This window comes from Melospiza georgiana, chromosome 1, assembly GCF_028018845.1.
Source record: "Melospiza georgiana isolate bMelGeo1 chromosome 1, bMelGeo1.pri, whole genome shotgun sequence".
NCBI classification, from domain to species: domain Eukaryota; kingdom Metazoa; phylum Chordata; class Aves; order Passeriformes; family Passerellidae; genus Melospiza; species Melospiza georgiana.
This window is the reverse complement of record NC_080430.1, coordinates 1,042,549-1,069,348: the sequence shown is the minus strand read 5'-3', so window position 1 is coordinate 1,069,348 and position 26,800 is coordinate 1,042,549. Positions and strand designations below refer to the sequence as shown.

Below are 26,800 nucleotides of genomic sequence, written 5' to 3'. Positions count from 1 at the left end.
CGCTCGGTCCCGCCCGGAGCCGCCGCCGGCCCCTCCTCGCGCGGCCCCGTTACCGGCGGCGGGAGCGCGCGTTACGCCCGCTCCGCTCCCCGACTGGCCGCGCCGCCGCCCAATGGGCGCGCGGTCCGCCCGCCGCCGGGGGTCGCTGTGGCGCCGGGCGCCGCCGCCGCCGCTCCCAGCGCGCCCCGCGCCCTCGGCATGGCCGCTCCGCCCCGCCGCTGCTGAGCCGCCGCCGCCGCCCGGCCCCGCCGCCGCCCGCCCGCGCCGCCGCCCCGCACCGCCCGCGCCGCCCCCCGCGCCATGGCCGACTGGGCCCCCGCTGAGGTAAGCGCCGCCGCCGCCCCCCGCCTCCCCCGCCGGCCGCCGCCCCCCGGGCCGGCCCCGCGTCCCGCCCCCCCCGCGGGCTGCGGGCGCGTCCCCGCGCTCAGCGCCGCGCGTTCCCCCCGCAGGAGCTGGAGTGCATGATGGAGCCCCAGGAGCTGGGCCTGGAGCAGCCGCTGGCCGCCCCCGAGCACGGCCCCGGCGGCGAGGCCGAGCTGCCGGCCGCAGAGATCTCCCTGACGCTGGTCACCGAGATCCAGGCCGTGGACAGGAAGGTGGACACCCAGGCCGCGCAGCTGATGAACCTGGAGGGCAGGATGAGGATGGCCGAGACGAAGCTGATCGGCTGCGAGAAAACGGCGGTGGAGTTCGGGAACCAGCTGGAGAGCAAGTGGACGGCGCTGGGCACCCTCATCCAGGAGTACGGGCAGCTGCAGAAGCGGCTGGAGAACATGGAGAACCTGCTGAAGAACAGGAATTTCTGGATCCTGCGGCTGCCCCCGGGGGCAAAAGGGGAAGTCCCCAAGGTAACGGTTTGGGTTTGCTGCTCCCCGCTGCAAAACGGGGCTGTTCTGCACGTCTGCTGGGCTCAGAACCCTGTGCCCTGTGCTCACAGCCGCATATCCTGAGCTCACAGCCGCATATCCTGAGCTCACAGCCCCATGCCTTGTATAGCCTCGTCTCCTGTACACTCACAGCCCCATCTCCTGTGCACTTGCAGCCCCTTATCCTGAGCTCACAGCCCCATGCCTTGTACAGCCCCATTTCCTGTGCACTCACAGCCCCATTTCCTGTGCACTGTCAGCCCCATCTTCTTGCACTGACAGCCCCATATCCTGCACTGTCAGCCCCATATTCTGCATTGACAGCCCCATCTCCTGTGCACTCACAGCCTGATCCCTGCACTGACAGCCCCATCTCCTGCAGTGACAGCCTGATCCCTGCACTCACAGTCTCATTTTGGGACAGCTGTAGTGCTGAGAGCTGTTCATGGCTCCCCCACAGCCTTATCCTCCCTTCAGTACCCAGAAGCACCAGCACAGGTCCTGCTGTGTTGGTTATTCCCTGCTCATGCGCGTGTGATCTGGGAGGGATGTCACAAATTCCTGTGTTTGGATCAGGTGGAATTTTGTGGCTCAGCCCCGTGTAACTGGGAAGGCTTGGGAGCATCCCCGGGGCTGTTCAGAGGTGATGAGCAGCAGAATTGTGTCAAAAAGGAAGTGAAAAGGAGTCTGTGCCAGGCCCTGTGCACGGGGCAGTGACAGGAGGAGGCTGAGCAGGGGGAGGTGACAGGGGAAATCCCTGCCGTGTCCCTTGAGGGATGAGGCACGTGGGAAGGAGCAGATGTTCCTGTCTGCACAACACTTGAGGAGTTTGAGTGAGAAAATTGAGTGAGAAAACGTCCCCAGGTGTTTTTTTAAATGAGAAACAAACCCCGTGGTGCTGCTCCTTGCAGGTCCCCGTGGCCTTCAACGACGCCTCGTTTAACTTCTCTGAGGAGGAGTGGAAGAGCCTCAACGAGTGGCAGAAGGAGCTCTACAGGCACATCATGAAAGGCAACTACGAGGCCGTCATCTCCATGGGTAATGACAGGCCTGGCTTGGCCCTCCTGGCACAGAGTTTTCCTGGGAACTGGTGGATGGAACGTGTGTCCTGCAGGGTCAGGGAGGGGTGCTGTTCTCTGGGGAGGTGTCACACAGCCCAGGCTGTGAGTTCAGCCCTCACAGCCACGCTGAGGGTGGAATGATGTCGTGAGTGTCACCGCAGGGACAGTGGTCCCTGCAGCCTGGGAGTGCTGGGATTGTGAGGAGGAGGAGGAGGGCAAGTGAGAGGAGCCTCAATCCAAGCAAAGCTGGGGAAGAGGGAAGTTCCTTTGTCACGCCAAGGTCCACAGATCCACTGCGCTGGGTGCATCAGCCCGCTGGCTGCTTAGGGCAGCAGAGGGTGCCCTGTGCCCTGCCCCTGAGGTTCCTTCCAGCCCTTCTTTCCGTGGGGAGTTGTGCACACTTCCCTTTCCTCTCCCCTGAGGGAGAAGGGACGTGTGCCGGGTGCTCTGTCCAGCCCGAGGGAGGGGAGGCAGTCCTGCTCGCGGTGCTGCGGGCTCTGCTGGGGCAGAGCTGGGGAGCAGCAGTGGCTGGGGGTGAGCTCTGCCTCCTGCTTTCCCCTCAGCAGCTCGGGGCAGTGCATTCCCCGCCAAAGGAACGCGCTCTGCTCGCTCCTGCCAGTCCTGGCTGCGGGAATTCCCTCTGGGGAACGACTTCCCTTCACAGCACGTTCCAGAAATGACCTTGCCTTGGCTGGACCGGGGCTGGTAGCCAGACACTTCCCTGTGCTGAGCCCAGGCTCATCTGCCTCCCTGCCATCCAGCTCTGCCCAATCCAGGCCTTTTCTGCCTTTTTTTCCCCCATATATTTCTTTGAACAGAAGTTTCTTACAGCCCCTGTGTGCCAGGAGAAAGGGGAAGGGTAACCACAGCCCCCAGTCTCCTGTTTCTATACCAGTCCCATGTCCTGCTCCTGAGGCACAGGGGATCTGGGGATCTGAGCCTGGAGCTTAGAGCACCTTTCTGTGCTTCATCCCAAGGTTTCCCTTGAGAAATGAGGTTTAGGGCTTTGGCTCCCGTGTAAGGCAAACGGATCCACCGCAGCAGAGGTGGAGTTTGACCCCCAGGGCCTCCCTGCCTCCCACATGTCTGGAAGTGAAGTTTTCTGCTCTCCGCCCCAGGAGAGATGGTGATTGTCCCCTTTCCCCCACCAAAATCCGCGAGCAGCCCGGGACTCGGACGCGTAGGACGGAGCGGTCCTGGCTGGAGGGAACCGCACGGGGAGGGCAGTGCTGGCAGCTCTGCTGCCGCCCCCGCGCTGACGCCCCCATTGTAATGGATCCGCGGACCTTAGCGCAGAGGAGGAGACAGGAGAGCCTGCAGGTAAGCCTGGGTGCCTTTCCTTCCTGTCCTCCTCACGCTGCAGGCTGGGAGGTGCTGCTCACCTGAGCAGAGTGTGCTCCTGCATCCAGGGCCCACGCGAGGTGAGCGGGGCACAGGGCTGGGAGCAGCTTCCCGAGCCTCTCTCATTCGTTCCCCAGAGAAGGAAGGTTGGTGGGCAAAGGCTGCAGAGTCTCTCTCCCGCCAGGGCAGAGGAAACATCCTCATCCTCTTTTCATGTGCAGACGCTGCCATTTCCAAGCCTGACCTGCTGACACGGATTGAGCAGGGAGAGGATCCCAACGCTGAGGATCAGGAGGACTCTGAGGGAGGAGAGACCCCCACAGACCCCACCACCGGTGAGCCACGAGGTTCTTGGGACTCAGGGGGGAGGTGCAGGCAGGTGTGGGGCTGTTCTGTTTTGTCAGCTCTCCTCAGGTGCAGGGGGGCTTTGCTTTCCTGCTTGTCTCCCACCTGATGCATCCATCTCTCCTGGAATCCTCTAAAGCAGCTGGGAGGTTGGAGTGTAACTGCTGCTCTTTTCTCTTGCACAGAGTTTTTCTTCCCTGGGCCCGATGACAGCTCGTGGGGTAAATATGAAGAGACTCTGGCTGAAAGCCACGAAGGCTCTGAGGAAGAGGAGAGCATGGAGGTCCCTGGTACATGTGAGTGCACTGAGCTGCTTTGGGAAGTGTCCTTTGCCTAGATGTGCTTTTGGCTTCCCGGCCTCGTTCCCAGGAGCAGCTCAGCTTTTCTGGATGATGCTTTTCCAGAATTTCAGGAAGTTGCTGTGAGTCACAATTTATACCATAGGAGATTCTTCACCCTCAGGCACTGTCCAAGCCCACGGAAGAAAAGAAGTTTTATTCCCTTTTCTTCTGTTTTTTGGGCTTTATCTTAAAACACTAGTTGTTAAAGGCCTGTCCTGCTTCAGGAACCCTCTTTTTTCCTCTGGCTACCTATCTATAGCTAGATTATATACATAATATTATATTACAATATAATTGAAGGCAGGAAGTTGCTGGAGTGTGTCCAGAGAAGGAAGTGGAGCTGGGGGAGGGTCTGGAACACCAGGATCAGCTGAGGGAGCTGGGAAAGGGGCTCAGCCTGGAGAAAAGGAGACTCAGGGGAGGACCTTCTGGCTCTGCACAACTCCCTGATAGGAAGGGACAGCCAGGGGGTTTGAGCTATGCTCCCAGAGAACAGGGACTGGATGAGAGGAAAGGGCCTCAAGCTGTGCCAGGGAGGGTCAGGTTGGAAATTGGTAAAATTCTTCCCTAAAAGAGCCTGTTACACATTGGGACCACCCAAAGCAGTGGTGGAGTCTCCATTGCTGGAGAGGTGTAGCATCCATGTGGGTGTGGCACTTGGGGACATGGTCAGGGGTGGCCTTCCCAGTGCTGGACTTAATGATTTCCAAGGCCTTTTTCAACCTCAACAATTCCAAGATTCCAAGTCCAATCCCTCTGGACAGAGTAGGTGCTCCCAGCCGGCCTCAGAGCCCCGTCAGTGCCAGGCTCTGAGCTGGGTGTGCACAGCAGAGACCCCCCCCCGTGTCCCAAGGGAGCTGAGTGAGTAACCCCCCAATCCCTGTGACCCCAAATGACACCGGTGTCTCTGCTCCACCAGACGAGCAGCCGTGCGATGAGGAAGGCTCCGAGCGCCTGGAGCTTTCCAGGTCGTTGACAGGAAAGTGGGAAGAGGAGGAGGAGATGCAGTCGAGCAGCAAGAGCCAGAGCGGGTCGGCCCCGCCGCAGCGAACGGCGACGGGCAACAGGCTGAGGCGCTCGGTGCGCCGCGGGAGAGACTTGGCCAGGAAGGATCCCGAGGAGGCGGCGGCCGACAAGGGGCCCTACATCTGCTGCGAGTGCGGCCAGAGCTTCCTGGACAAGCAGCTCTTCGCCACCCACCAGAAGGCGCACGCCAGCGAGGAGGCCTGCACGTCCCTGGAGCGCGGCGAGAGCCTCCGGCAGAAACCCAAAGCCAAGGGCCAGGGCCCCTCCCGCTCCAAAGGCTCCAAGCGCCCCGACGGGGAGAAGAGCTCGGGCTTCAAGTACGGCTTCGTCAGGCACCAGGTGAACAACATGGTGGAGAGGCCCTACACCTGCTCCCAGTGCAAGGAGAGCTTCAGCCTGGAAGTGAGTCTGATCCTGCACCAGAAGCTGCACACGGGGAAGGGCGACGGGCCGCTGACGTGCACCTACTGCGGGAAGGACTTCCGAGACCTCTCCAAGGCCATCCGCCACCAGCGCATCCACACCGGGGAGAGGCCCTACCAGTGCACCGAGTGCGGCAAGAGCTTCATCCGGCGGGACCACCTGCTCAAGCACTGGCGGGTGCACACCGGGGAGACCCCCTACCAGTGTCCCGTCTGCGGGAAGCACTTCCGCTACAAAGAGTCCCTGAATTGCCACCAGAAAATCCACTCGCGCAACCCGCGGCCCGGCGAGGATTCCCAGCACAACCTGGGCTCGGCAGGCACCCAGACCGACCATTTCTGCGTGAAAAAAGAGACTAAGCAGTAGCCGTGGTGGGGCCGGGGCAGGAGGGCTCGCGGTGACCGTGACGGTCTGGCAGGTGGACGTGCAGCATGATGGCAGGTGACTTGTATCGCAGCTAATCCATGTGGTCATGCTACGAAGCCCGCTTTGGTGAAGCATCCAAGGAATTCCTCTTAAAGACTCTGCTCGGCCGGCCCAGGCGGCTCTGGGACCCCGCGGGGTTCCGTGGCGCTCCCACCGCGGCGCAGGCCCCGCGCTCGCTGTTCCCCACGCAGGGTTGGATTCTGCCCGTAGAGAACGATCCCGAGCGATTCTCTGGGCTCCGTATTTAGCAGGTGTTCCCCCACCTATCTTTGTGCATATTCAGGAGTGACAAGCTTTCGCTTTCTTTTTTCCACTCATTTCACTGCAAGGCTGGAAGCGCGAGGAGGGAGGGAGGGAAGGAAGGCGCCGCTCCCGGCCGGCCGCTCCCGCTGCGTCGCCGCGTCCCCAAAGGCCGCGAGGCCACGACTGGGATGAAGGCCAGAGAGAGGAGAGGCAGAGAGAGGCGATCGGGGCGCGACGCGGGATTTGTGGAAGGCGGAAAAGCGGAGAGGAGAGCGTGGCAAAGAGCGGGATGAGATAAAGCAGGTGCAGGAGAAGGGGCTGAGGACATTGGAGCAGGAGGAGTCGGGAAGGGCAGCGTGCGGAGGCGTGCTGGGGTCGCTCACACGAGGAGGACGCGTCTCCGAGCTTCTGGAGGTGTCACTGGCGCCAGCCGGGCTGGTTCCCCTCTGGCCCGAGGGAACGGCGCCGCTGGGCCGACACGCGGACTCCTGACAATGAAGGTGATTTTATTTCTATTTTTTAACTGGGTTTGGTCTCACTCAGGTAAGTCAGACGAGTGAAAGCAGCTTCTCCTAACCCCTGTAAAGAGCTGTTTGGTTTTTAGTTAACCTAGAAGTAGTCTTATTATTATTAATTATTATTATTATTATTATTATTAATTATGATGATGATAATACTACAAGGAAAGGTGTGACACTATATTTCACAGTTGCTCTAAAACACTTCCATGTATGCGATAACCGCCCGGAGTTTTCCAGCTGTTTGTGTAAATATTGGATGACTTCTGGAGCTGTTGGTGTTGTTCTGAGGTGGCTGTACGTGGTGTCTCTTCGCTCTGTATTGTCAGCTGCTGGTTTGTGACCGTGTTTTGTAATAACTTTTGTAAAGTCTGTCAATACAGTGTTTCCATTCTGAATTCCTTGTCAGCCCTTTGTGAGTACCTGCAGCTCCCTCATCCTGCCCCTAGCTGGAGCTTTTCCAGCGCATTGTGGAGCTCCTTCATCCTGCTCCTGGCTGCTACTCTGGAGCTTTTCCACCTCATTGTGGAGCTCCTTCGTCCTGCTCCTGGCTGCTACTCTGGAGCTTTTCCACCTCATTGTGGAGCTCCCTCATCCTGGTGCTCAGGAGCTTTTCCAGGTGATTGTGGAGCAGGTGAACAGCACAAACCAAGCTGAGCTGGAGAGCCACTTGGGGTCCACAGAGACCAGGGAGTGCCAGAGTCCCTCAGCCACCCAACCCATGCTGGGTGCCCGGGGGGATAGAGTGAGTGACCCACTGAATCCCCCGTGCTCTGAGTGACCCCAGTGAATCCCCCCCAGTGAATCCCCAACACTCTGAGTGACCCCAATGAATCCCCTCACACTCTGAGTGACCCCAGTGAATCCCCCACACTCTGGAGCCCCTCCATGGAATGGGGCTGCCCCACATGGACATGGAGATGCTGGAGATGGATTATGGGGAGAAAGAGAGGGAAAAGAGCAGCCCGTGGGATCCAGGCTGGGGAGGGTGGGTGCTGCCAAGGGCAAGGCTGAGCACAGCTCTGAGCACACAGGGACACTGAGAGGACGCAAGTGTCCCTCAGGTCACACAGACACCCTGGGGACACTCGAGTGTCCCTCTGTGGTCACACAGGGCTGGTCACAGGCACACAGCTCTCCATGGACACGGCTGTATCCCAATCCTGCTCACTCCACTCCTGGCAATAACCACACCTGGTGCTGCACACCCATCTCCACAGGGACAGCGTGGAGTCCCTCAGTGTCAGGCACTCCCTGTGCACTGGGATGTACAAGCCCCAGCCAGGGACACCACTGAATTCCAGAGCTGCTCCTGGTGTCCCCTCCTGATGGATCAGCCCTGGACAGGGGTTGTGGATCCCTGGTACAGCCCAGGAGGGGCTTGGACAGGGGGTCTTTTCTTGGGGGTCCCCACCTGCTGCCACACCCCTGTGCCCCCCTAAGCTTGGGTGACCCATCCCACTTGTCCTCTCCCTTTTCCCACACACCAAAGGGTTTCCTGCCCTTCCCTGTGCTCAGTGCCACCAACTTTCCCCCAAGGTGTGCCAGGGCTGTGCCAGAGCAGGCAGGGATGGTGAGATGGGGTGGGATGGGGCAGATGGGATAAGGAAGGATACAGTGGGACAGGATGAATGGAATGAGATGGGATGGAACTGGATGAGATGTGGATGGGATAGGATGGGACAAGATGTGGGATGGACAGGGTGGGACTGGCTGGGACAAGAGTCACAGCATGGATGGAATGGGATGGGATGGGACACGATGGGATCAGACAGGGTGTACAGAGTGGGATGGGCCGGGGCATGGAGAGGCAGCGAGGATGAGTGGGACAGGAGGGCACGGATGGATAGACAGAATGGGGCAGGACAAGATCGGGAAGGACAGGACAGGATGGACTGGGATGGGAGACAATAGGAATGGATGGCGTGAGACGGGAGGGGATGGCACAGGAGAGGACGGGATAGCATGCGATGGGACGGGACAGGATGGGGATGGAATGGGATGCTGCGGTCGGGCCCGGCGGGGAGGCCGAGAGGTGGGAGAGGAGGGGTCGCTCCATTTCCACGGCGCCACCGCCTCCGGCCGCCATTTCCGAGCCCGCAGGGATGGGCGGCGGGGACCCGACGGGCGGGGCCGGAAAAGCCGCCCCGGGGCCTCCACAGTGACCCCCTGGTCCCTCCCCTGCCCCGCCATGTCTCGCTCGCCCCAGTCAAACCAGCCCCTCCCGTCGCCTCGCAGCGCACCCCGTTACTCCTCGGTCCCCCCGTCCCCCCTGGCTCCCCGCTGCCAGCCCAGCTCCTCGGGCAATCCCGAGTGCCGCCAACGGCCCCAGCCCCGTCAGTTCCCCAATCCCTCGGTCCCCGCAGTCCCCCCGGTGCCCACAATCCCCCCCGGTGCCCGCAGTCCCCCCCGGTGCCCGCGGTTCGCCGTGCGGGCGGTGCCGTGGGGGGGCCCCGACGGGGCGGGGCGCTGATGCCGTCGGGCCGCCAGGGGGCGCTGTGCGGCGCGCGCCCGCCCCGCTCCGCCCCGCTCCGAGCGCGGTCCGGCGGCGGCAGCGCCCCCTGGCGGCGCGGCGGGGCAGCGGCGCGGCCGGAGCGCCGGACCCGGACCCGGACCCGGAGCCGCGCTCGGTGTCGGAGCCGCCGCCGCCCCCGCCCCGCCGCGTCCGCCCGCTAGGCCCGCGCCGCCTCCGCCCCGCCCCCGCCGCGCCGCGCCCCCGCCCCGCCGCGCCGCCCCGCGCCCAGCCCGATGCCCGGCGGCGGGCGGAGGTGAAGCAGCGAGCGGGCGCTGGATCCTCCCGGCCGCGGCCCCCGGGGCCCCGGGCACGGAACAAAGGGCCATGGCCGAGGGGGCCCCCGCTCAGGTAAAGGGCGCCCGCCCGGCGCGGGGCCGGGCCCGGCGCGCACCGCCCGCCCGCGGCTCGCGGGCCGCACGTCGGGGCTCACGGGCCGCGCCGTCGGGGCCGCGGCGGGCGGGGGGGGGCGGCGGGCGGCGGGCGCTGTCAGCGCGCGGGGCCGCGGCCGCCCCCCCGGGGCGACGGGCGGGGACGGGACGGGCGGCCCCGGGGGGGCGGCGGCGCCGCGCCGAACCCGCCCGGGCCTCCGCGGCCGGCGGCGCCCGCGCTGCCGTCGAGGCCGGGCCTGCCCGGCCGCCGCGCCGCCCCCCCCCCGCCGCCGGGCCCTGCGGCCCCCCGGGACCGACCCGCCGCCGCCCCCGCCTGCCGTGTCACCGCCCGGTCCCCATGGCGACGGGGCGCCCGCAGCCCCCCGGGTGTCCCCTCGCCGTGCCCATGGCAACGGGGCTCGGCCCGCCCGTGTCACCCCGCGCCCCCCCCCTCCCGTGTCACCTCCCGGCCCCGCGCTGTCACCTCCCCCCTCCCCCGCCGCCGCGGGTCCTGCCCGTCCCGCGGGACCGGCACGGGGCCGCCGTAAGCGGCTTAGCGGGGACACGGGGACGTCCCCGCCGCCCCAGCGAGCGCCGGGCCCTGCAGCGGCCCCCCCGCGGGGTGCGCATGGCCCCGGGGATGTCCCCGTCGCCCCGGCGGGCCCTGTCACACCGGGGGCGGGCGGGTCTCTATCCCCCCGGGAGGGTCCCTGTCCCCCTGGGGCATCCCCGGCCTGACCCCGCGCCCTTGTGTCCGCAGGCGCCGGAGCCGGCGCGGCCGCCGCGCTGCCCCTCGCCCCTCCGGCCAGCGGCCGGCCCCGAGCGCACCTCGGAGCGGGAGACGCAGACGGCTGAGCTGTCCCTGACCGTGGTGGCGGCCGTGCAGGCGGTGGAGCGCAAGGTGGATTCCCACTCCACCCGCCTGCTGGACCTGGAGGGTCGGACGGGGATGGCGGAGAAGAAGCTGATCGACTGCGAGAAGACGGCGGCGGAGCTGGGGAACCAGCTGGAGAGCAAGTGCGCGGCGCTGGGCACCCTCATCCAGGAGTACGGGCTGCTCCAGCGGCGCCTGGAGAACATGGAGAACCTCCTGAAGAACAGGAACTTCTGGATCCTGCGGCTGCCCCCGGGCAGGAAGGGGGAAGTCCCCAAGGTAACGGTGTCCCGGGGAGCGGAGCCGGGCGCTGCTCCCGAAATGCTCCCGGGGCTCCGGCCCGGGGTGGGTGAGCGGGGACAGCCCCCGCTCAGGTGAGCCTCTCTCGCCATTGCAGCTCCCCATTGCAGCTTCCCAGCTCATCCCCTGCTGGGGCTGAAATACGGAGGGACAGAGGCCTGGGAGGACATCCTGGTACTCAGGCCAGAGGTTTCAGTTCTGCTCCACTGCGCTGCACAGCCCTGGGGCCGTTGACTCTTTTTTTGTTCTTTTTTTTTTTTTTTTTTTTTTTTTGCCACCATTTCTAGAAACCCTGCAGATTTTGTGGTTTTTCTGTTTTGACCACCTTGACGCTGCAGAGTCTCCCAGGCCAGGGAAGGAGCAAGTGGGAGCTGCTGCTGCAGGGAAGGGGAAAGCTGTGGGGGTCAGGAAGGCAGATGAGCTCCCTGGACATAGCTCTGGAAAGAGCCCACCATCAATATTCAGCTCCTACTTGAATTTCACAGCCTTCCTGCTGAAAGTGTGCGCAAATGAGACCATGTATGACATGGGAGAGGGAGTATCTGTGGAGAGAGCAGAGAGGATCAGGAAAAGGTGGGTTCAGACCCTGACACCCCATTAGTGCAGCTGGGGGACAGAACTGGAGCGCTGTGTTCCCTCTGAAGAGCTCCACTCCAGCACGGCACAGTTTGCACATCCTGAATTTATCCTTAGGAATTATTCCTTGGCTAACAAGCTGGGAAGCTGCAGATGGTGGGCGCGCAGTAACCAGGGATAATGGGGAGCCCTGTGGGCCTGGGTAGACTTTTCCCTGGAGTTCTGGGGTAATTGAATCCGGGAGTTACGTCAGCTCATCAATAGGGATGAGTCCAGCCCAGCTCCTGGGTTTTCTCTCCCTTGTGGTCCCCCAAGCCTGATCTCCCTGCAGAGAGCAGGGACTGAGAGGAGGAGCTCAGGGTCCTTTGGGGGAATCCCAGTCTGTATTCACCATCAGGAATCATCCATTTGGTTGAGTCCTATATTCCCAAAGAAATTCCTACCCCAGAGTTGTTTTAAATGCAAAAAGCAGCTCATGGCTGGCCTCGGAGGAGCTGAAGCCTGGCTGTGTCCAGCTCCTGCTTGAAGGCAGTGTTGGAATTGCAGGTGCCGGTGACCTTCGATGACGTGTCCGTCTATTTCAATGACAAGGAATGGGAGAAGCTGGAGGAGTGGCAGAAGGAGCTCTACAAGAATGTGATGAAGGGGAACTACGAGTCTCTGATCTCCCTGGGTAAATACGGGGCGTCCTTGCCCTTCTGAGGGACAGGAGGCTCCTTCTGGCTCCTCCTTGGAGATCCCCTTGGATGAGACCCAAATGGCCCATTTTAAAGGCTTGAAAACACAGGAGGATGTTTTCAGTCTGGGTGTATTCCAGCTCATGCCGTGGTGGTGTTCTGGCTGGGCGAGGGATGCCCTGTGGGCAGGTGGGGTGGAGACCTCCCAAACCTCTCCCAGACACAGTTATGCCATCCAAAACCTTGATGCTCCTTCCTTCCCCATGGCTGTTGGGAGAGTTTCCCTGCATCCTCTGGGTGTGCAGTGGGTACCAGCCTCTGCACCCCTTCAGAGGATTTTGCACCCGTGGATATTCCCGAGTGTCCTCACGTGTCCCCTGTGGATGTTCCCGAGTGTCCTCACGTGTCCCCCGCGCGCTGGGAAGAGGTGGAAGCCAATATCAGATTCCCAGTGCAGTAATCCCTCTCTCCCACCCCTCTGTCTCTCAACAGACTATGCAATTTCCAAACCTGGTGTTTTGTCTCAGATCGAGCAAGGGGAGGAATCGCGGGGCAGGAATGAGCAGGACCTGGAGGAGAGTGAGATCATTACTGATGCCACGGCAGGTGAGGTGGCACCTTGGCACCAGGGCAGCCCTGGGTTGTGTTCCCAGGAGCTGCTCATCCCAAGGCTGCAGCAGATGTTGCTGGGAGCTGTGGCTGATGTGGTTTATCACGAGAAGCCTTGCCTAGGAGTGGGATAAATTGGGCTGATTGGAGGTTTGGTGTCCAGCTACAGCTCAACATAGAAACCAGGGCAAGCAGAGCCTGGAGAGTTGGGCACTGGGAGCCCTTCCCAGCAAGGGAAGCATCTGCAACCAGACCAGGTCCTCAGGGAGCCGGTGTGCCCAGCAAGGACAGAGAATTGGGTCCCACTGGGAGATCCCATCCACCCAGAAAATCCTCCACCCTCTCTTTGCATGGATGGTGCCTGGGTTTATCCTTGGAGCATCCTCCCAGGCAGGGAAGCCTGGTCCCAGGCTGTGAGGGCCAAGACTGGGCTGGGAATGGGGCACCGGTGACCCCGAGTCCCAGAGCAGCTCCTGCTCTGTGATAAGGGGGCTGATAAGGAGATAAGGAGGTGGCCTGGAAGAGTTGGTGTCGCCTCTATTTGTCATCCCTGATTCCAGGCTGTGCATGTGGGGTCACACCAACGCCCTGCTTGTGCTCTCCATCACAAGGATCTTGAAATTAAATTGAGGCCAGTGGGAAGGGGAAAATCACAGACCCACGTGGAGCTGCAGCTGGGAGATGTGGGGTGGCTGAGGAGTGCCCCAGGCTGGGTGGAGCGAGTTCCCTGTGCCTGTGAAGGGTCCTGGGCTGGAGCTGGGAGCGTGGCAGGGATGGGTGAAGGGCAGGGGCTGAAGGGAGAGCAGAAGGGAGACCCCTCAGTGGGATCAGCAGCTGGAGCCAGCGGGGATTGCTGGGAGCAGGTCCCTCATTCTGGCTCCTGGGAGTGATGGCAGGTGGGAATCTCTCGTTGCTGCAGCTGGAATAAGGGTGGTGATCAAAACAGAGGAGCTCCTTCCTGAAGACAGCCCCGAGAACCCCGAGCTGCACGGGATGTCGGGGCAGTCCGAGGGCAGCTTCCAGAGCCCCGACGAGGAGGCGGCCTGTGAGAGCCCCTACGGCTCCGTGTCCCCCCCGAGGGACCTCCCGGGCACCAGCCTGGGCGACTCCTCCGAGTACGGAGCCGACTTCAGCGAGATCCAGAGGGTCATCGTGCACCACGGGGGCTGCACAGGTGAGGCACTCGGACACGGCTCTGCACACCTGGGGTGTCAGGGACTGGAGGCCTGGGGGCTGTGGTGAGTTAGGAAAAGGTGGGGAAGGGGTTGGATGGACAGGAGGTGTTAATTCCCCCCCAAAACCAGCACCAGAAGGAAAGTTTCTGCCTGCAGTGACTTCCAAGAGTGGCTCTGGTCACGCCTTGAGCTTGGAGGAGGAGGCAGCACGTCCATGGTGGACACAGAACGTGGTCTCCAAGGGCTCCTGTCCTGCTCAGGAGCAGAGCAAACACTGCCAGTCCTCTGAGTCTGGGAAAAGCCCTGGTTAGCCATGGACACCAAGAAAAGATGTGTCTCAGGCTGTGTTCTGTGAGAGCCCCAGTGAGCCCTGCTCCCAAAACCCCGCTGTGGCAGAGGGCAGGAGGTCGATGTGAGGTGTGGAGGAGTGGGTGGTTGCACACTGGACACTGCTGGAGGAATGTGGGAGGTCCTGCAGGTTGCCACATGTGGGAGTTGCTCGGGGCAGCTCCACAGGATAAGGATAGGGAAGAATGTGGCTGGAGCTCTGTGATTTGTGAGCTGCCAGGAGGGAAGGGGAAGGAAGAGGTGATTTTTGGAGAGATGATATGATGGCACTGAGTGTTTCATGTGTAGAATTCTGCTGGTGGAGTGGCAGGTACAGGCCAAGTCCTACAGATGTGCTGTAAGGCTGGGGATGGGAGAGCAGGGAGATGAGAGCCTGGGAATGGTGGGTTCCTTCCTCCTGATGGCTTTGTGGTGGTGTAACACAAACCAAGACACAGAGAGTTGGGCTCTTGAGGGCCTCAACTCCGTCTTGTGGGTGCTGTGGTCTGCTCAAGGCTTTGTGAGGGAAACCAGCCAAGCCACCAGGGGGCTGAAGCTGATCCTTGTCTGAGAGCCACTGCCTCTGCCAGGGCACGGGGCCCGGCTGGTGGGGCTGGGCAGGAGCTGTGGCTGTGCTGCCAGGATGGGGGGCTGAGCCCCCAGGCCCACAGAGGGGGCAGGCAGAAGGACCTGGGTTTTCCCTTCCTCAGAGGGAAGAGGGCCATGGCTTTGAGACATCCATTCCCATCAGTTTCCTTTTCTTGGGAAGGTGTAGCTGTTCCTCCTGGGAGAGCATTTAGGCCTGGCTCACAGTCCAGTGTGGGGTGACATGAGGGATGACCTGTGGGCCTTTCCTTGGGCTGTGCAGGCTGTGTGTCCTGCCATGTGTCCCTGGGATGGCTGCTGTCACCAAACAAAGTCCCCGGCTCACTTCCGGCCTCGGTGACACGAAGGGGAGCCTGGCCTGCTGCCATTCCATCCCATTGCCATCCATCCCGCTGCCATCCAACCCGCTGCCATCCATCCCACTGCCATCCATCCCACTGCCATTCCATCCCACTGCCATTCCATCCCGCTGCCATCCATCCCACTGCCATTCCATCCCACTGCCATCCATCCTGCTGCCATCCATCCCACTGCCATCCATCCCACTGCAATTCCATCCCACTGCCATCCATCCCACTGCCATTCCATCCTGCTGCCATCCATCCCACTGCCATCCATCCCATCTTGCTGCCATTCCATCCCATTGCCATCCATCCCGCTGCCATCCAACCCGCTGCCATCCATCCCACTGCCATCCATCCCACTGCCATTCCATCCCACTGCCATTCCATCCCGCTGCCATCCATCCCACTGCCATTCCATCCCACTGCCATCCATCCTGCTGCCATCCATCCCACTGCCATCCATCCCACTGCAATTCCATCCCACTGCCATCCATCCCACTGCCATTCCATCCCGCTGCCATCCATCCCACTGCCATCCATCCCGCTGCCATTCCATCCCGCTGCCATTCCATCCCACTGCCATTCCATCCCACTGCCATCCATCCCGCTGCCATCCATCCCGCTGCCTTCCATCCCACTGCCATCCATCCCCCTGCCATCCATCCCCCTGCCATCCATCCTGCTGCCATCCATCCCGCTGCCTTCCATCCTGCTGCCATTCCATCCTGCTGCCATCCATCCCACTGCCATTCCATCCCGCTGCCTTCCATCCTGCTGCCATCCATCCCACTGCCATCCATCCCACTGCCATCCATCCCACTGCCATCCATCCCACTGCCATTCCATCTTGCTGCCATCCATCCCACTGCCATTCCATCCCGCTGCCTTCCATCCTGCTGCCATTCCATCCCCCTGCCATCCATCCTGCTGCCATCCATCCCGCTGCCTTCCATCCTGCTGCCATTCCATCCCACTGCCATCCATCCCACTGCCTTCCATCCTGCTGCCATCCATCCCACTGCCATCCATCCCACTGCCATCCATCCCACTGCCATTCCATCCTGCTGCCATCCATCCCACTGCCATCCATCCCACTGCCATTCCATCCCGCTGCCATTCCATCCTGCTGCCATTCCATCCCACTGCCATCCATCCCACTGCCATTCCATCCTGCTGCCATCCATCCCGCTGCCATCCATCCCACTGCCATTCCATCCCGCTGCCATTCCATCCTGCTGCCATTCCATCCCACTGCCATCCATCCCACTGCCATTCCATCCCGCTGCCATCCATCCCACTGCCATCCATCCTGCTGCCATCCATCCCACTGCCATCCATCCCGCTGCCATCCATCCCACTGCCATTCCATCCTGCTGCCATCCATCCCACTGCCATTCCATCCCGCTGCCATTCCATCCTGCTGCCATTCCATCCCACTGCCATCCATCCCACTGCCATCCATCCTGCTGCCATCCATCCCACTGCCATCCATCCCGCTGCCATCCATCCCACTGCCATTCCATCCCGCTGCCATCCATCCCGCTGCCATCCATCCCGCTGCCATCCATCCCACTGCCATCCATCCCGCTGCCATCCATCCCCCTGCCATTCCATCCCACTGCCATTCCATCCCACTGCCATCCATCCCCCTGCCATCCATCCCACTGCCATCCATCCCCCTGCCATCCATCCCGCTGCCATTCCATCCCTCTGCTCAGCGCTCTGGGAAGGAGAGGGTCTCTCACCACACCACATGGCAGCAGGGCTGAGGGAAGGGGACAGTCCCAGGCAGGCTGTGCTGTCCCCAGAGCAGAGCTGGCAGCCCCACACTGTTTCTGTCAAGCAGTGCTGTGCCAGGGGTGTTGTTGCATCTCAGTGAAAGGGCAGCAGATGGAGCTGCTCTGAAATCACTCAGCCACCCGAGCCCTGGTGAACCCATGGTCCTTTTATCCCTCACATTCTGCAGCAGCTCAAAGTTGCCAAACCTTTTGGCAGGCGGTTGGAGCGCACCCTCCAGAGGAGCCTGGCTGGGGTGATTTGTCTGAACTCCATGTTTGGGGTCACATGGCCCATCCCAGCGCTCTGGGCTCCACCTGCAGCCCCATTTGTGGCACAGGCTGGCTCCCAGTGCACAAACAGCTGCAGGAACCCATGCAGGTGTTTCTGTAGCACCCAGAGGTATAAGAGGCCACCTCATCCCACCCAATGACCCTAATGCTGTTTGATTTTCCCCCTCAGAGGATGGGATCGTGATCAAGACGGAAGAGGAGGAGGAGGAGGAGGAGGAGGAGGATGACCCCGACACGCTGGAGCCGTGCGCCATGTTCTCAGGCCGGAGCGAGGCGCCGGCGTTCCCCAGCCACGAGGCCGGGCGGGGCTGCGAGGCGCAGTGCAGCTCCAAGGCGCAGCCCCGCAGCCTGGCCCGCGTCAGGAAGCCGTCGGCCTGCGAGAGGGACTCCGGGGACATGAAGCCAGCCAGCGGGCAGCAGCGGAACCGGACGCGGGAGAGACCCTACATCTGCCCCGAGTGCGGCAAGAGCTTCATGCTCAAGATCAACTTCATGATCCACCAGCGCAACCACCTCAAGGAAGGGCCCTACGAGTGCCACGAGTGCGACCTCAGCTTCCGCAACAAGCAGCAGTTCCTGCTGCACCAGCGCAGCCACACGCGCCGCGGCGTGGGGGTCCCGCGGCGCCCCGAGCACGGCCTCAAGCCCCCATCGCGGCCCCCGCCCCCGGGGAAGCCCTACAAGTGCTCCGAGTGCGAGAGCAGCTTCAGCCACAAGTCGAGCCTCAGCAAACACCAGATCACCCACGTCGGGGAGCGGCCCTTCACCTGCGGCGAGTGCCGGAGGAGCTTTCGCCTGCAGATCAGCCTGCTCATGCACCAGAGGATCCACGCGGGCAAGAACGAGATGGCCTTCCTGTGCCCCCAGTGCGGCAAGAACTTCACCCGGCCCTCCCACCTGCTGCGGCACCAGCGGACTCACACCGGCGAGCGGCCCTACCAGTGCAGCCAGTGCGAGAAGACCTTCAGCGAGAAGTCCAAGCTCACCAACCATTACCGCATCCACACGCGGGAGCGCCCGCACGCCTGCGCCGTCTGCGGGAAGGGCTTCATCCGCAAGCACCACCTCCTGGAGCACCAGCGCATCCACACGGGCGAGCGGCCCTACCACTGCACCGAGTGCGGCAAGAACTTCACGCAGAAGCATCACCTCCTGGAGCACCAGCGGGCGCACACCGGCGAGCGGCCCTACCCCTGCACCGAGTGCACCAAGTGCTTCCGCTACAAGCAGTCGCTCAAGTACCACCTGAGGACGCACATGGGAGAGTGAGGGGCTGCCGAGGCTTCCTCTCCCTCCCTCCCTCCCTCCCTCCCTTCCTCCTCGTCCTCCTTCTCCTCCACTGATCTCTCCCACCCTCCCTCCATCCATCTCCCCCCACCCCGGCTCAGGGCATGGACATCAAGGAAGCTTTGTGTGGTAGCGCCGCTGGTCTGGTGGAGACTCGGCTGATTGGAAATAAATTAATGAATTAAAGCAAGCAACGCGCGGCAAAATTAAAAGATTATATATATAAAAAAAATTAACAGAAGCAGCTGATTTAGGGGGAATCCTCACCAACAAGCAAACAAACCACCAACAAAAGAAACCTGTACACAGGGTGTTTTGCCGGAGTAGGACTCGTAACTGCTTTTTAAATCTACTGTTTGGGTTTTTTTTAATAAATGTGGAGGAACTTTTTATTTGATAAGCAACCTAAGGATGGGCAAGATTTTATTTTCGGGTTTGTTTTCTGTTTGTTTGGTTTGGTTTGTTTTTTTTTTTTTTTTTTGTTAACTGCTCTGTAGGCTGATTCTGGCACAGTCACTTTTTGTCCAGGAGCTCTGTGGAGGCGCTGCTCTGGTCCGGGCTGGATGCGACAGGAGGAGCTCCAGCCGGGGGGAGGTGAGTAATTAACAGATGCAGCTGATGAGGAAGTTCTGCGTGTGTTTAGATTGGAAGCACTGATAGGTGCCTGCCCAGCTCGCGGGGCTGTGATGCACTCCTGAATTATACAATAGAATAAAATTCTAGTTGCAGTAAAAGACCCTTTTTCTGGTAGGACCCCTCCACAAGGCTCCCCCAAACACTCATTCCCAGCACTCAATCCTCCCACCGGGGCTGGCCCTGCTGCCCCCGAGGGCATGGGGTGCTGAGAGTCTGGCCATTGCCTGCTGTGGGGCCAGCAGGGACTGAGAGCAAGACCTTGTTGTGTTTAACTGCTCTGCTGTCCTTGAGCCGCTGCCAGGGGCATGGACCGTGCCCTCCTCAATGGCAGGAGCGGTGGGATTCCTGCCCGGGGGAGGAGCAGCTCCAGGCTGGCTCCAAGGAAAGACCTCCCTGCTCCTGGGCACCTGCTGCCGGGGTGGGTGGGACACGATCCACCCCCCTGTTGTTGGTCTGAGCTCCAGTTTGTACCAGCTCAGTTCCTGGGGATCCCAGCTCGTCCTGGCTGCAGCTCCTGAGCTTGGGCAGTGGCTGGGGGAGAGCCATCCGAAGGGCTGGGGCTGGGCTGGTGACACCAACTGAAGCTGGGCTGGTGGCGCCAGCTCCCCGGAGCGCGCCGGGCTCCTTCCTGGTGATGTCAGATCTCATGTGGGACAGTGGCATCAATAAACACAGAGATGATGGGAGAAGTTGTCAGGACCTGTTAATGCCTTTGCAGAACCAAAGTCCTCATCGAGGACCTGGTGTATGAACCCTCCTAAGTTGGGATTTACGAACTCTATGGTGCTAGAATGTGCCAGAGGGCAGCGCAGCTACATGGAGCTGCTGGGAGCCACCAGCTGCTCATTGCTATGGGTGGCAGCATTTTGGGGCTGCCTGGGCAGGCTGCTGCCAGGGTTCCTGCCTTCCCACTGCTGGGGTGGTGCTGCAGCTCCCCAGAAGAAGTTTGGGGTTTCAGGTCAGGGCCTGCTGTCTGACAGGAGCTGATGCTTCCATCTCTGGAAATTGGCCAGGCTGGATGAGGCTTTGAGCAGCCTGGGATAGTGGAAGGTGTTCCTGCCCTTGCAGGGAGGTGGAACAAGATGAGCTTGGAGGTGCCTTGCCAGCCAAACCATTCTGGGATTCCATGAAAAGTGCTGTGCTGGGGCTGATGTCCTGGCAGGGAGGTGTGGGGGCAGGACAGGAGGGCCTGGCTGCAGCCCTCTGTCCCTCAGCAGCCTCCCTGCATCCCCCTCACCAGGACTGGATGCAGGTATGGGCAAGGAGGCAATGAAAAGCAGAACTGATTCTGGTTCTCTGTGGCTCTTGTTCGTCACACTGGCAGTGACAGGGACCTGGCAAAGTCCTTTTTTCTCCCTAAGGATGGATGAATTCAGCTTTTTACTGGATGGAGGCCGGAGCCCTCGTGGCAGCAGCAGCCGGGCCTTGGGGGCATTTCGGGCGAGCGGGCCAGGCCGGCAGCGCAGGGAGGCAGCGCAGGGTCAGCCTGGGCTCCCTCAGGGCGCAGCTGCCGCCCCGACACAATCCCTTCAGAGCGCCCTGAGGCAGCCCGGCTGGCCGGGAGCGGCTCCGCCCAGAGCCGGGCCGCGGAAGGATCGCGGGGCACGGCCTGGGGAAGGGGCTCCGCTCCCAGCTCCGACCGCCATCGGGGCCGGGCCGGAGGGAAGCTCCCAGCCCCGTGACAGGTTATTACGATTCAACTGATTTAAGCATCCCCAGCATCCGCGGGTGCTGGCAGCACCGTACCGGCTGCGCCCCGGGGGAAGGCCGGGATGAAGGCTCACACTCGCACACACACTTACCCTCAAACTAACACTTGCACTGACACTCACACTCTCACTCATGCTCACACTCACACCCACCCCAGCCCTCCCTTTCCGCGGCCGCTGCTGCGGCCCCGCTCCCGTGGCCTGCAGACACGGGCACACACAGCGCACACAGCGCCCCTGTGCTTCTGTCCCCCCGGGGTTTTCCTGCTCCTTCCTCCCCTGCTTGCACACACGCACATGGACACGGACACGCATGTGAGCAATGTCAGATGCAGGCACAGGAATCTGCCCAGGGAGAGACGGGGACATTCCCAGGCACAGAGCCACAGACACACACACACTCTCATAAACACACACCCACAACCGAGCGTCCCTTGCCGCCCTCCAGCCCAGCCCGTTCCCGTCGTGCCCAGGCCCGCCCCCGCAGCGGTCGCGGGTCCGGCCCCTTCTGTCCGTTGCCCGCCGGTTGCAGCCATGGCTGAGGAGGCGCGGGCTGCCAACGAGCGCCTCTTGTCCCGGGCCACCTGCCCGTTGTGCCTGGATGTGTTCGAGCAGCCCGTGCTCACGGCGTGCGGGCACAGCTTCTGCGGGCAGTGCCTGGCGGCCGTGCTGGGGGACCCCCCGCGCCCCGCCGCCTGCCCGCAGTGCCGCGCCCCGCTGGAGCCGGGCTCGCAGCGACCCATCCGCTCCCTGGGCGACCTGGCGGAGGTGGTCCGGTCCCTGGAGGAGGTGGCGGCGCGGCCGCGGTGCCCCCAGCACGGCAAGGTCCTGGCGCTGTTCTGCGATGACTGCGCCGCCCTGCTCTGCGCGCCCTGCCGGGACGGGCCCGAGCACCGCGGGCACCGTGTCCGCCCCGCCGAAGAGGCCGCCCGGGAGCTGCAGGTACGGGGCGGCGCCGCGAGAGGGGCCGGGGGCTTGGGCAGGGGCTGGGGGCCTCGGCTGCCCGGGCTGGGGCGGCCGAGGGGCACAGCTCAGGCTCCCCTCCGGCCACAGGCGGGGATCCCCTGCAGCAGGGGCTGGGCTCCCTCGGGGACAGCCTGGGCTCCCCTGTGGGCACAGCTCCGTGTCCTGTCCGGGCACACGTCTGGGCTCCCTTCAGGGACAGCCTGGGCTCTGCTCTGCCCATGAGCTCCTCTGCCTGTGGCTCTGGGTGCCCTCCGTGCGCGGCTGGGGCTGCTCCGAGCAGGGTCTGGGCTTCCCTCAGGGCGCGGCGCTGCTTCCCCTCCACACACAGCTTCGGCCGTGTCCCCGGCCAGCCACGGAGCTGCGGCCTCAGGCGGCGGCTGCCCGGGCTCCGTGTCTGGCTGCCAGCTTGGGCTGCTGTAGCCACCCTGCTGGGGCTGCTGCTTCTGCCATGGCCTGGCCCCAGCCCACGCAGGAGCCCAGGTCCCTCTCCCTGCTCACCCCTCGGGCTCCCCACATGGTCCCTTGTGCCCCACATGTCCCCAGCCAGGCTTTCTCCCGACAGTGTGGGCTGGGGTCTGGGCTCACAGCAACGCAGGAGATGCCTCAGAGCAGAAGGAGTTTGTTAATACTCCAGCAAATATATGGTGTGTGCCTGAGTCCCTGCTACTGGCACTGCAAACCTCTTCCCGGAAATCACACTTGCAACTTTGAAAATTGTTTTTTCTAATTAAAAAACAATTTAAAAATCTCAAACTCTAGGTTTTCCCCTGGAGTGTACTGTAATTTCAATGAAGTTATTCCAGAAATGTTTCTGGATATAAGAGGTGTGGATGGGGATCTCCCCAGCATGACTAAAGTGAGTTTGGTGAGGTGGGTGCTGCCTCTGAGCTCCAAACTCACTCCCAGGTAATCAGGGGTCACCGCCAGGGACTCCCCAGATTGGGATTGTCCCCACAGGTGTTGTTTGGTGACATCTCTCCCTCCTGTGAATGCCGCTCCAAAATTAACAGAAATGCCATTTGTTTAATCCCTGCCCCAGGAGACACTCCAGAGAAACCTGCTTTCTTTGCAAGAACAGAAGGAAAACTTGAAAAGCAGAGGAGACCAGAAGAGAGAAGACCTGCAGGTGTGTGTTCCTCTCCATGTCCCCCACTGCTCACCCATGTGGCTCCCCAGGAATGTCCCACCTTTCCCTCTCCCCATATATCCTTATCTCCTAAGCCATGCCAACGTTCTTTTCTCTGTCCATCTCATGTGGCCTCCTTGGGCCCATCAACATCCAGACTTGCCCCCCCTGTCTCCGTTCTTCCTGCTGCTCCTGTTGCAAACCTCTGGTCCCGTTGTGTGTGATCCTTGTCCCCTCTCTGCAGCAGCCGTGTCCCTGCGGGGGCAGCCGGAGCCTGGCTGGGCTCAGGGCCTCCGTGCGGTGCCTTGCAGGTGACAGTGAGTTCGGAGCTGCAGCGAGTGGCTGAGAGCTTTGAGGAGCTGCAGCAGTGCCTGGAGGAGCAGAAAGAGACCCTGCAGGCCCAGCTGGTGCAGATGTCCCATGAACTGGTCAGTAAGAGCGAGGAATACACGCGCAGGGTTTTGGAGAGGCAGTCGCTGCTGGACACGGTGATTGCGCAGATCCAGGAGAAGGAGGAGCAGCCGGTGGTTGAGTTCCTCAAGGTGAGGCAGCATCAGCCCCTGGGCACTGTGAGCCCTGCTGGGGCTGGGGACACCCAGCTGGCACCCTCTGCATGCTGGGGCAGGCTGGGGCCATGGTGAGACACCGTGCTGTGACACCGTGCTGTGACACAGTGCTGTGACACCGTGACACCGTGCTGTGACACCGTGCTGTGACACTGTGCTGTGACACCGTGCTGTGACACTGTGCTGTGACACCGTGCTGTGACACTGTTCTGTGACACTGTTCTGTGCCCTCTGTGGGTCAGGGCCCTGAGGGAAGGCAGTGCTGGGATGAGGTGTGGGCTCAGCCCCAGCCCCCTTAAGCTGCTTCACACAGCTGGGCAGCCACTGCAGCTGCCTGGCCCTCGGCAGTGCCACAGCTTTCCTGTGTTTTCTCTCTTGCAGGTTGTTGCCAGAATCCTGAGCAGGTATGAAACAGGCTCGCTGTCCCTCTCCTCCTGCTCAGCTCCTTTGGGCACAGCTTTAGCAGTGCTGCAGGAGCTTCCAAGGAGGTGGTTTGCCCCGCTGGGGATTTGGCATTCCATGGGATGTTACAGGGACCAGAGGCCACTGCAGCCCTCCTAAAGATGGGGTTCCTGTGCTGATAGCAGGGACACAGCTGCCCTGGGCTCTGGGGCTGCAGGGATTTCCCTGTTTCCCTGCTGGCCCTGGCTGGTGGCTGGGCTCTGAGCTCCTCTCCCTGTTCCCCTCAGGTGTGGGGCAGCCATGGCCCCGATCCCAGTTTCCCGAGAGCTGAAGAAGAGCATTAAGAGCCTCTCTCAGAAGAGCCGACAAGTCATGGCCATGGTGGATAAATTCAGAGGTGAAGCCCTGCTGGCTCTGTGCTGTGCTTCCCCTGGGCTTGGCTGGCAGTGGGAAATCCTCACTGCCTGCTGCCTCTGCCTGGGGCTCAGGAGCAAAACGGCTGCTCCAGATGGGAACCCTGCCCAGGATGGGCTTTGCTGGAGCCTGGGGCTCCACACCTGGCTTGCTGCCCTGCTGGGGAGCAGGACAGGTGCCACAGGAGAGACACTCATGCATCTTCCTTTCCTTCTTCCAGTGAACATGTGTCACGAGATAGACTGGCAAAGGGGTAAGTTTGTGGAGCTGCTGAGCACAACTGAGGGGGAAAAGCTTTCCAGGATGATTGTCCTCGTGTCCTTGTGACAGAGATAGGCTCACAGCACATATGTGTAAACACAGCACCTATCTAGAGCTGAGTGCTGTTGTTTTGACTAGGATTGCTGTAAATCTCCAGGTCTGTCCCTGTGCCAGGCAGCACCAGGGATGATGTCCTGCGACGCCAGGCCAGGGCCAGGACAGCAGGAGGCCGTGTCAGGCTGTGCCCAGTTAAGCAGAGGGGCTGTACATGATTTTAGCTGGCATTTAGGTGTGATCAGAAGTGCTTCTGCAGGTGCTCAGGGCCCCCATGATGCAGCATTGCTGGGCTGAGGTGTGGCTGGCACCATTTGTGCTGAGGCCGCTCTCCACACTCTCCGTTGTTGGGATGATGCACTTGAGCACAGCAGAGTCGTGCCTCAGTTTCCCCCCTGCAGTCCCCGGAGGAGTGGGTTGGGCAGAGGGTCTGGGCTGGTGACACCGCACAGTGACAGCTGTGTGGCCTTGTGGCACGGCCACGGGATGGCAGCAGAACATCCCTGGTGGATGGGCAGCTGGGGCTCTGCAGCTTTGAGGCTGCCTGCTGGCTCGGCAGAGCAGGCTCCGAGCTGGGGGAGCCCTTGGCACAGGAGCAGGGACTGGCCTGGCCCCTTGTGCCTTGCAGCGCTGCCTGCTCACAGCCACGGCATGCCCTGCTCCCCACGGGCTGCACTCTGCAGCAGCTCTGGGAGCAGCTTGAGCAAAGCCCATCGTGTCTGTCCCCTGCCTGTGGGGACACTGCCTGCCTCAGTCCCGCCTCAGGGAGCATCTTTTCACCCTCGGCTGCCAGCGTGGGCACAGGGAGGCTCCCGTGTCCCATGCCAGCCGAGGGGGCTGCAGGAGTGCCCCTGGTGCTCCCAGGACAGGAGCCAGCCCCGTGGTGCAGGCTGGAGGAGAGGTGCTGGTTCTGTTCTCAGCAGGCACAGACTGATGTTTCTGTCCCCCTCTAGAGCAGGTGACGCTGGACCCAGAGACAGCGCATCCTCGCCTGCTGCTCTCGGACGCAAACAAAGCCGTCTGGTTCAGAAATGAAGAACAAAACGTCCCTGCCAACCCCAAGAGGTTCACAGGCAGCCTCAGTGTCCTGGGCTCCCAGGGGTTCACATCTGGGAGGCATTACTGGGAGGTGGAGGTCAGACAAAAGGGCAGCTGGGCCGTGGGGGTGGCCCTGGAGTCCGTGCCCAGGAAGGAGCCAATCTACCATGGCAGCTCTGAAAAGACCTGGGTGCTGCAACTGGACTGGGGCCACTACAGCGCACAATCTATGTCCACCGACTGGCTGGTAGTCAAGAAAAAGCTCAAGAGAATCAGGGTCTGCCTGCACTATGAAATGGGCCTAGTGACCTTCTACAATGCAAAGAATATGATGCAGATCTTCCAGTTTAAGGCCACCTTCACTGAGGAAGTCTTCCCATATTTTTCGGTCTCCTCAAAAGGAACCCACATCCGGGTGTGTCACTGACAGGGTGGGATGGCTGCCGGGCCCCTCTTGCATTGCCCTAAATTGTTGATTGTTCTTTCACACTAGGTTATTAGAAATTTGCACTGAATAGTCTCTATATTGCACTGAATAGTTTGTTATATCACCTGGTTTGTTCTTCCCCTCTCCTTCCACATGATTTCCTTCACCCACCCCTCTCCCCAGTACCCTCCCCTGGTCTCTGCCCTGGTTTACCCCTCCTCACTGGTGGCCCATGGGCTGTGCTCCTCGTCCTCTGCCCCCCATTCCCCGGGTTAAAAGGCTCCCACCATGAGGCAACAGTCTCTTTCCCACCTTGGAAATAAACGTGCCACGTTGGTCTCTGCATGGAGAAGAGCGCTTCTGGTCTTTTGCTTTCATCCGTGTGAGATTCAAGTGGGCTGGGGTCCATGGCTAGCTGGAATGCACCCAAACAGCCCGTCCAGACACGGATTCTTACAGGGCCTGCCCGTGCCCTTGGCTGGCTGAGCAGGGAGGAGCCGTGGCAATGACACGGCATCACTCTGCAGCCTCCCTGCAGCTCTGCCTGCCCTGGACCCTCTCTGCAATTTTCCGCATCTCCTCCCGCCCAGTCCTTTGGAGCATTCAAGAAGTGCTGTCCTGCCTGGGGCTGTCTGCGTGCTGCTGTCCTGCCTAGGGGCCATGGGGATGGTGTCCTACCTCTCCCTGTGGGCACTGAGGCCACAGAATAATTGGGAGGGAGGAGGGAAGAGGCTCTGATTGTCCATGCCAGCCTTTGGCAGCACTGCAGGGCTGGAGCATGCAGCCACCCCACAGTCAGGAAACCAGGCTGGAGCCCCAAGCTGATGATAATGTCTTGAGTTCTAGGTTTTATACTTTTTTGATTCTGTGCCTCTTTGTTGTGT

General features: G+C 61.5%; 2 protein-coding genes across 2 annotated transcripts; both read left to right on the top strand.

Annotated features, from left to right (window-relative positions):
• The first annotated feature begins 266 nt into the window (after window positions 1-266).
• On the top strand, window positions 267-19,497 carry LOC131090337 (uncharacterized). Its single transcript, XM_058035645.1, has 13 exons — window positions 267-324; window positions 450-848; window positions 1,778-1,904; window positions 3,490-3,603; window positions 3,799-3,909; window positions 4,874-5,765; window positions 5,945-6,069; window positions 8,994-9,088; window positions 9,454-10,626; window positions 11,770-11,896; window positions 12,393-12,506; window positions 13,429-13,683; window positions 17,200-19,497. Exons 1-13 carry the CDS (start codon window positions 301-303, stop codon window positions 18,297-18,299), a joined length of 4,656 nt encoding a protein of 1,551 aa, XP_057891628.1. The 5' UTR covers window positions 267-300; the 3' UTR covers window positions 18,300-19,497.
• Window positions 19,498-21,196: 1,699 nt separating this feature from the next.
• On the top strand, window positions 21,197-26,242 carry LOC131096912 (E3 ubiquitin-protein ligase TRIM7-like). Its single transcript, XM_058045550.1, has 7 exons — window positions 21,197-21,604; window positions 22,668-22,754; window positions 23,066-23,296; window positions 23,702-23,724; window positions 24,010-24,119; window positions 24,357-24,389; window positions 25,405-26,242. The coding sequence occupies exons 1-7, from the start codon at window positions 21,197-21,199 to the stop codon at window positions 25,914-25,916; spliced, it is 1,404 nt and encodes a 467-aa protein (XP_057901533.1). The 3' UTR covers window positions 25,917-26,242.
• Window positions 26,243-26,800: the final 558 nt, after the last annotated feature.